Source organism: Genypterus blacodes, unplaced genomic scaffold, assembly GCF_046128005.1.
Source record: "Genypterus blacodes isolate CSIRO-AG114 ecotype Tasmania unplaced genomic scaffold, CSIRO-AGI_Gbla_v1 ptg000133l_1, whole genome shotgun sequence".
In the NCBI taxonomy this organism is placed as follows: domain Eukaryota; kingdom Metazoa; phylum Chordata; class Actinopteri; order Ophidiiformes; family Ophidiidae; genus Genypterus; species Genypterus blacodes.
In genome coordinates, this window is record NW_027466935.1 from 7,232,969 (window position 1) to 7,242,663 (window position 9,695).

The 9,695-nt window shown below is 44.9% G+C and overlaps 1 protein-coding gene across 1 annotated transcript; it reads right to left on the reverse strand.

Annotated features, from left to right (window-relative positions):
* Positions 1-1,430: 1,430 nt before the first annotated feature.
* Positions 1,431-8,915, reverse strand: cercam (cerebral endothelial cell adhesion molecule). The gene is made up of 12 exons (XM_076164268.1): positions 8,246-8,915; positions 7,187-7,297; positions 6,207-6,324; positions 5,886-6,020; positions 5,489-5,693; positions 5,244-5,363; positions 5,083-5,159; positions 4,798-4,904; positions 4,414-4,546; positions 4,190-4,317; positions 3,583-3,786; positions 1,431-2,799 (listed from the first exon to the last, which is right to left on the reverse strand). The coding sequence occupies exons 1-12, from the start codon at positions 8,446-8,448 to the stop codon at positions 2,568-2,570; spliced, it is 1,773 nt and encodes a 590-aa protein (XP_076020383.1). The 5' UTR covers positions 8,449-8,915; the 3' UTR covers positions 1,431-2,567.
* Positions 8,916-9,695: the final 780 nt, after the last annotated feature.

The window sequence follows — 9,695 nt, forward strand, 5'->3', positions numbered from 1 at the left end:
GGCATGTGTGTGTGTGTGTGTGTGTGGGGGGGGGGGGGGGGGTTGTCAGAGGTAACAGCTGTTATTTGAAGTCCTTAGGGCCCATAGATCAAACCAAGCAGAAGTAGAGAATCCAGCCCAGAAGTCCTGTCATGTGTATGGAGAAGAAGAGAAGAGAAGAGAAGAGAAGAGAAGAGAAGAGAGTAATATTGCATTGAGCTCTCATTGAGCCATGTTTAACTTGCACATGCAACTCTCTCTCTCTCTCCCTCTCTCCCTCTTTCTCTCTCTAACTCACACGCTCACACACTCATAGCCCCTCTGTACATATTTAGTGACATGCTTTTTGCTGCTGCTGCCATGTTGACCTTATAAATCCCTACACCTCATGCTCGACAGCCAATGAGGTGCAGAGCTGCGGCTCCCTCCTGTAGCTCAGTGAGATCCCTCCAGTTCAAACAGCCCAGAGCAGGAAAGAAGGCGGATCTGAAGAGCTGAGTCAAAACCCACGTGTGTGTGTGTGTGTGTGTGGTGTGTGTGTGTGTGTGTGTGTGACAGAGACCCTGCTCTTATGTATGTGTATCTTTACTTGAACTAAAGCCACGAACATCATGTCACCATAAGCCACAACATGCAATACCACTGACCTATATTAGTGCTTACATGCTTGACATCTCGACGTGTTTCCGCATGTGTGAGCTGCTTCATCCAATCCATACTGAGAGTCAGCTTATGCCACTCTCAATTTAATTAGGGTGTTAACATGATATTTGTCAAAAAAATCTATTCATTGCCATTATCCAGTACACTTCACCATTCATGTACTGAGTGTAACGACAACACTGATTGTGACTGTGTTCAGGCTTTAGTGCCTGTAGAGGCCCTGTGTAAAGCTTTTAAAACTAAAGCCAAAAGGTTATGGACTTATAGCTTTAGTATTCAAACTTACACCTTTAACAGCAAAGGGAAGTAACCGTGGTGATGTCACAGAGGTGGATTCTTTCTGATCATTTGGTGATCATTTTGTGTATTTTCACATTTTTGTATGTGTTGGTGTTGCTTAGTAAAATAGTATATGTAGCAATATTAACTGCGCACTATTTGACGGCCCAATTCTGTAACAATAACCAGACGTGTTTACTTTTTTCTCTGTATTCTTCCACCCCTGTAACAGGTTAAAACCGTTTCCACACTTTACTTTCTATATGACCAATTCTCTTTTTAAGAATTGTTGATTTATTACTGAGTCTCTTCAGTTGTCCTGCGGCCTCAGAAACAGATTTCAAGCCCAGTATGAATCTGAGTTTGTCTTGCTCGAGTCTTCCCTCTTGTGGTAGATTTTTGTAAATACAAGCTCATTTCTTTCCATTCAAAGCATTTCAACAAAACACTGGAGTACATTTAGTGTCTGAAAAGTATAAAAGGTTGATTTTTTATTGACACTTGAAAACTCTCACGCCCTCTTTATGACAAAATATCTGAATACTAATGTTTTGCTGAAACACAGCTATGCTCCAAAGTGTTAAGAGATCTTTGGCAATTGCACTTTTTAAGTCACACGACTCAACACTGTTCAACCACATGAAGACAGACTTAGTAATAAATTAAGACAGAAGGAATGAATACACACATCAGACCATCGTATGAAAGCGGAGGAGCGCAGATTGTACTGAGGTTCATCACTATGATGACATCAGCTACTCCAAACCTCTTCCAAGCAAAGCACAGACGCATTATTGGACTGGGAGGCTGTGTGTAAATAAGATTTATGCCACTTTTACTGTCACACAGGTGGAACAACTTCACTAAACTTAGCTCAGTGAAGTACTTGGTTCCTTCTGGAAAAATCGGAGACAAATCGTAACATTAGAGAGGCCAAAACAAATCTGTTCAACCCAATCAATACGCTTAATTCAGAAGATCATGGCTACAATAAGAAATAAGATAAGAGCATTTGTTTTATGAATATGAAACAAATTTGAGGTCCTGAAAGCTTAAAGTATTCGTTAATTTCATTGGATCGATATTCTTTATGTCTCTACAGCGGCATTAGTTGTCATTATTTTGTGCTTTATTTGATCAATATGATGTTGATGTCTACATAAATGTGAATGGATGTGAAAGGTATCAAACCGATGAATCATCTCTTTGTTCTCCTCCGGTGAAGGTCCGTTATTACCGTCATGATCATGCAATCAAAGGAAACGCACTCGCCCCTTCACATGCACACAGTAATACCCACTAATGTTTACTTTGGAATCAGGTGGGCGGAGTTTTCTAAATTCAGTTCAACCCATGAAATTCCTGGGAGGTTTGCTCTGCTCAGACATCTGTGTGCACCCTGCAGTGTCTCCTCACATGGCTGTAATGCACTCTGTCCCATTCTCATTGTCTCAGCAAAGGATCCTAGCGCCTCTCGTCTTGTACCAAACACGTGTCAAGTTCAACTTTCACGTCAGTGGCGTGACTGAAATAAAGTCGGAGAACACTCTTGTCTTCTCAGCGTCTCTCCCTGACCTCATGGCCTCCTGACCTGTAGTTCCTCCACAAACACACACACACACACACACACTGCTGCCCTGCCCCGCCTAAAGTTCATCCCTGTAAGCCGAGGACAGCATCTCGGGTGGCGGCGTCCCTTTCAGAGTCTTATGGGAGCCCCTCCAGTCGGTGCGCACGGAGTCGTCGTCCCACAGAGTCGAGGTCTCCGTGTCACTCACCCACTGGGGGTCGCCGGCGTAGTGACACGGCTGGACCAGCAGAGGGCGAGTACTGTAGGCCTGCAGGTTTCTGTTAGGGAAATGGGACATGTAGGCCTTACTGCAGAGAGAGAGAAGGAGAGAGAAGGAGAGAGGGAGAGGGGGGGGGGGGGGGGGGAGGGTGAGATTCCGTGAAAAATCTGGGAGTTCTGGCCAGTTTTCCATGCATGATTGAGCAAACAGACACCACTAAGCCTTCTGGATTGAGGTCCGTCTCCCAACAAGCATTTCATTCAGCACAGTCATAAGGTATCTCGGTTACGACGCCATCTCTGTGGTACCAAGCAGAACTAATTTAAAGTTATTCTGGTGCTTAACCCTTTGAGTTTCGACGACTCTAGCACTGCAGAGCTGATTTAACATGTGAGACTCCTGCATTGTTCTAATCTGGAAGCAAATGATCCAAAAACATCTGTCTGGCTTGTGAGAGAAAAAAAGGAAGTAATTGACTCAGATGGATGGAAAAGTTTGCTTTTCTTTGAAGCTACTCGGTTTGCCTTGTTTCAACTAGATGATGGAGAGCCTTGGCAAACACATCTGGATCCCTTCGGTCTTTATAAAGTCTCTCTGGCAAAAGCACTGTTGATAAAAGCACACTGTTTGAAAATTACACAATCTGATCCAGATCGACTTCCTGCTGCACTGAAAGACCTTTACATCTTTAAATCTTTACACGACAAAGGGAAAACGTTAAGAATGTTTATGTATGTTTGTATTAACCAGTAATTCAGGTCAAGAAGCAGGAGACTCAAAACGGAAATCAAGAACAGCTGCGAGACAAAAACAAAGACTTGTGCAGGAAAGTTGTTCAGGTCTGAGTGATGATGTAATGGCGTAAACGTACTTGGGGTGCTTGTCGTACATGATGGGGAGGAACTCGTCGAGGGGCAGCATCTTGGAAAGCGGCTCGGCGTTGAGCAGCTTCTGGGCTCCCTGCTGGGAGATGGCGTACGACAGCGTCCAGAAGGAGTAGTCGGCCTGCACTAGGTTGTGGACGTTCTCCACCACTTCCTCCTTAGTGGGGTTCACCTGCTTCCTGCCGAAGTATCTGTGAGGCCGCGGCAGGAACAGAGGTAAATGCATAAACAAGGAGAAGGAGAAGAAGGAGAAAAGAGAAGAGAAGAACAAGAAACAACTTCCAAAGCATGTCAGCGGTGGAATCTGCTGTGAGGCATTTGGTTTGCGTCTGTGACATATTTCTTATTTTTTAAAAGTTATGGCGACAAGCAGGAAAGTAAACCAAGTAACGATCCGTCTTCCTGTCAGCTGAATTCTTTCCCACTGTGCTCAACGTGAGGCTGAATCCAATTAAAACCACATTTTCCTCTAATATTTTGTGGCACATGATTAATAAACACATTCTATGTCCAAATGGATCTAACACACACACACAGAGTTTCACAAACACACTAATGTGTTTTACATGTGACAACTAATTCCTCCTCTCTTACATGATGTCCCAGTCCAGCTCCACCTGCTTCACCTCCTCCAGCAGTCTGAGCACTCGCCGCTTGAAGTTGGCCTGAAACCGAACGTCGTCCTCGAAGACCAACGCCTTGTCCACCTGCGTGTCCACTATCTGTGGTGGAGAGACACGGAGCCACATTTAATACACACTCTTGAGCGAGGAGTGTGTACTTGTGTGTGGGTGTGTGTGTGTGTGAGTGTGTTTTACCTCTTTCCAGATGTAGAAGTGGCTGAGGAAGCAGCCCACCTCTCCTTTGGTCAGGGTGCGTCCAGAAAATGGGTCATAGTAGCCCGGCAGCAGGTCCACGCCCAGGATCTTAATGTCGCTGCTGTTCAATGCACTGGACACACACACACACACACACACACACACACACACACACACACACACACACACACACACACACACACACACACACACACACACACACACACACACACACACACACACACACACACACACACACACACACACACACACACACACACTGGATGAATTGACGATGGCTTTGTTTGTTTTCCCTCAACGATAAGAAAATCACTTGAGTGGTCTTCACTCTGATCTTAGTCTCTGTGCTGAGACAGAACTCACTTCCCGTCCACAGCGTCCACCACCTTGACGTCGATCTCCAGCTCGTTCAGAGAGAACAACATCCTGTCTCTGCGGTCAGAGCGCCGCCGCAGATTGATCAGATATATCTGAGGAGAGGAAGTCAAATGGTGAGATCAGTGTAAATACGAACCTTCAGTTCGTTTTGGAGCCTTTGGTGAAGATTAAACCCCATCAAATGTAGAAGTCCATAGATTTCCTCAGCTGTGACTTTTTCTGGTCACTGTAAATGTTGTGTTCTGCAGTCTGAAGGTGATTGATTCTCACCTCATCGAAGCCCATGAGGTCCCTCTGCTTGGGGAATACATGGATGTGGCGTGAAGCATGCATGGGAGGACCCTGAACTGTGTGACAAAAAATAACACATTTGATGCAGACACGTCACGTTATGTCATTTCTAATCAATGATCAATCAAATATGTGCTTACTCATGGACTCTAGATGGAGGTGGACAAAGTTGAGCCGATCGTCTTCCACAGTGTAATGAGGCTTGGGCGGAGCGTTCAGGAAGCCGTATCGCTCCGTATTGCACAGGTACATCTGAATCTCTGATACACAGCGAAATTCATCAATCAATCAATCAATCAATCAATCAGCAGATCAATAAGAGGATCTATTGTAGAACTTCTTTTTGTCTGTCTAGAACACCGCACACAGCAACACGAGCACACACCTGCTGCCCGGCAGGAGAAGGCGAACACGATGATGTCGTCGTAGGGCCAGGAGTAGTCGGGGTGAGGAGGGTAGAAGGCCAGCTTCCTCATGCCCTCCTTCCTCAGATCCAGCAGCATGGTGGAGTGAACCATGGGCACCGGTAAGCAGCCCAGCTTGTGGCGATGCCGGGTGGGAAAATACTCGGCTGTGCGACGGTAGTAACCCTGAAAGAGAGAGAGAGAGAGAGGGGAGAGGGACGGACCAAAGCTTCATCCATCATCTCATATGGTTTCTCCATCTCCTCTCACTTTATTTATACATGTATCACAGTAACGTAGGTTCAAATCCCAATCAGCCATTCCATTTCTGAGCTCTATTCCATTCCGTTCTTCCATTGTTTTCCAAGCGCTCCTTACCTGAGGGGTGATGCCGCACCAGAAGTTGGAGTACGCTCCCTGAGAGTCTAACATGGGAGCGATCACTGACTTGTTCTCTGCTATCAGAAGCTTGAGTGTGTCTGGGTTGGTGAGGATGTTGTCTGTGTCGGCGTACTGAAGCGGAGAGAAGAAGAAGAAGAGACGAACAAAGAGACAAGGGAGAGGAAGATCAGAGAGAATGTTTAAGGTGCCATTACTGTCATCTGTGTTATCTCTGGAACGAGCAGAGACGCACATATCAGGAGACACAAAGGCAAAGGAAAGATCCTCCATGTGAATAACGATGATGTCACCGCATACCAGGATGTAATCAGCCCAGCGCTTCCTGGCGAAGTTGAGCGCCGCTTGTTTCAGCTTCATCACGTACTCGTACCTGCTGTTGGGCCAGTGTTTGGGCCCCAGCTCCCCCGCGTAAGACCTGAGACAGAGACAGAGACAGAGACAGAGACAGAGAGAGAGAGAGAGACAGAGACAGAGACAGAGACAGAGACAGAGACAGAGAGAGAGAGAGAGACAGAGACAGAGACAGAGACAGAGACAGAGAGAGAGAGAGAGAGAGAGACAGAGACAGAGACAGAGACAGAGACAGGCTGAGGAGGAGACGTGGGGGACAAGCTGCTCCACTGGAGACTAAACACCATTATAGGTTGAAGCTGGACACCCTGGCCTGAGTGTGGTGCAGAAACAATGTGTGCAAAGTTTGCGTTGTATTTTAAACACAAAAATGGACATAATAACAGATCAATATATCTCATAGATCAAACGGTAGAGAATGATCAGAAACATATTCTAAAATGTTGAATATAAGGGCGAACACACACACGGTCGAGATAACAGAGTATGAGAATAAGCTGACACACACACATGCACTAATCATTTCCACAGGTGGCCCCCCCCTCCCCCCTTACACACACACACACACACACACACACAGGCAGGCAGGCAGAGGCGCGCTGACTCATTCCTCACACTTGCAAAGGGGAAATGATCATTATCTCCACGGTGATTAACGGCTAAACTGAAGAAAACTGAAGACCAAATTGACGCGTTTACAAATGTTTACGTTTCACTTTTTAAAAAAGATTGATGTTTGCATCTGAAACCTCTCAGCCTGACTCACTGAGGAATGAAAAGAGGAGAAGCGCGAGGTTAGGTTTGCATTTTTTGGTTGATTTATTTGCTTGTCTGCTTCTACCTAAACTCAAATAAATCAAACTCAGCCTGACACCTCTGGATTCCACCTGAGCAACCTCACACTGACTCCGCCCTGTTGGACTCACGTGGGCTGGTCCATAGGTCTCCACTCCACGTAATGATAGAACCTCTGCATGACAGTCAGCCACTCCTTCAGCATGGCCGTAGAGTTATCCGAGTTGTGGTCTGTGGCTGCCCTGAAACAGGAAATGGAAAACAAAAAACACAGAGCGTCCACCTAAATACACAAAAGCACAAATTCTACTTACAGTAAAGCAAAAAAAACTTTAAGGAAGTACTGCATTATACTACAGATTAACCTCCCATTCTCCTGTTACCTGGACGATCATCTCCTCTCAAACCCATTCCGGGAAAGGGTTGATTGATAAGTTATGAGCCTGACCTAAACCTAACCTCTACTGTAACTGAAGAGCTGCTGCACTTAAAGGCACAGTGCCAATCACCTGACATGATGCCTGAGTCGGGTTTGAGAAGAGATGAAGGTCCAAGGAGTCAAATCAGGCGAGTGAGTGAACAGAATGTGAATGTTCAAGGACACAATCATGTTTGGCAACTGATCCAAACTGAAATCATAAGGGAGTTGTTGTTGTTGTTTTAACATATAGATGATACCTACATGCCTACAAGGATCCATCTACTCCTTCTTTAAGATGATCAACTCTCTGTACAGGTATATAGATAATTCATTTATCACTACAGGGGGCAGATACCTGTGCTGTCTTACACTAAAGTCCCATGTACATCAAAACACACGCTAAATTACATTGAGCTGGGTGGAACTTTATGACACACTAAATCCAACAGAAGCAGCCCACAGAGACAAACAGTATAGTGCTAAAGTACTCTGAGGGTGGTTAAGCTTAATATCCACGGTACTTAAAGATACACTCCTCTGACATAAGTGTGTGTGAGAGAGAGAATGTGTGTGTGTAGGGGGGGGGGAATCTACAGAACATAAAACCCGGGAATGAAACGAATGTGGCGCAGTGAGGAGAGTTTGAAGGGGGTTTGGTGGGGGAACAGGGGATGACTGGAGCGCAGGATCACTGGAGCAGGCACAAAGTTAGCAGCCTGTTCGATGGATAGTAGAGTTAGTTACAAAACAGCGACATGCAGGAACCCACCACACAGAGATGCGATCTTTGGGGTAGTTGAGCCTCTCCAGAGCTCCGAGGTAGTACGGCAGCGAGTGCGCCGCGTTCCGGGCTATGATCGCGACAACGACGGTGGGAGGTTGCATGTTCGATTCCTCCGGGTACCGCTCCTCCACGAAGTAGCTGCTCGCCCCGCAGAGGAGCGCGGCTGCGAGGAAGACGCAGAGGAACATGGCAGGAAGGAAGGGAGCCCGTGTCACCGATCCAAGATCCCGCAGCACGATCGACTTCTGGACGCGTCAGCACTCCAACAAGGAAGAAAAACGGGCTTTTCCCAAAACACAACCCCCCACTTTCCTCCGCTAACTCTCTCGATTTTTTTCCCAGACCTGAAGCGAGAGAGGGGGGTTAGGTTACAACTTCCGCCATACAAGGAAAACGACGGGGAAAATGTGTGTTATCCAGGGATGAGGGTGTATTTTGGCCTGATTTCTCCCCTCATCAATCTTCTCACACACGCACACTCTCACACACACGCAGGTTTCTCTCCTGTGATGTAGTATCCTGTGTGGGGAAAAAAAGAAGGAAAAACGACAAGGAAATGTGACAGGAAAAGTGTCGTCATTATTTATGACCAATGTCTTGTTTAGCTTTTAAAAAAAAAAGTCTTTAAGCAGGATTTTAACATTGTATTATTTATTATTACTATTTTTTTGTGTTGTGTAATTGTTCCTTTCCCACAATTTTAATAGTCTTTTAAAGTTCTACATTTATTTTATTTAATAATAATATTGGTGATAATATTACTACTCATTATAATAATTAGAAATTACGTAATACATTTATTTTATTTTCTACATGCCTAATGTTTCTAAATTAAAAGTTGGCACATAAACACATAAATGATGTTGAAGTTAAACATCTGCTTCATGTTTGTAGATTAACCGAAGTGTAATTCAGAAGCGATGCAAATAAAAAGTCGTTTCTGGTATTTGAGCTCCATTTTAAAGTAGTTTGGTCTTACTATTTTTTCTTGTCAGCAATTTCATCGATTTGCCACTAGAGGGCAGCTCTGATCCGAGAAAAGGCCCACAACTCAAGCTCGTGACTGAGGCCCTTGACCTCATGTCAGAGGTCCTCTACATGTTTTTGGGACTAAAATGCGACTTCGAGCGCATCTACTAAGATTACGGCCAATTTGTGGTTGATTTGGGAAATGTGAAGCTCTGAGACTGAGACAATAAACAATTTAGTCAAAATGAAAATGTTTGTATTCTGTTATTGCACTTATCTTTAGTAAATCAAGTTAAATCAACCTTGTGTGGTGACAGGGTGTATCAAAGTCATCTTTAAAAAAAACATCAGATCAATGCTCATGAGGAAATTGACAGTAACATAAAACTGAATTAATCTGATCCATATTCATTTTTTCCACCACGAATGTTCCCTATAATCTGAATCAAATATCTTTTTGCAAGCA

Coding starts and splice junctions, on each gene's coding strand:
- cercam (XM_076164268.1), bottom strand. CDS start 8,448: ATGTTCCTCTGCGTCTTCCTCGCAGCCGCGCTCCTCTGCGGGGCGAGC. Junction 7,298..8,245: donor AAAGATCGCATCTCTGTGTG/GTGGGTTCCTGC, acceptor TTCCTGTTTCAG/GGCAGCCACAGACCACAACT. Junction 6,325..7,186: donor AGACCTATGGACCAGCCCAC/GTGAGTCCAACA, acceptor TCTCTGTCTCAG/GTCTTACGCGGGGGAGCTGG.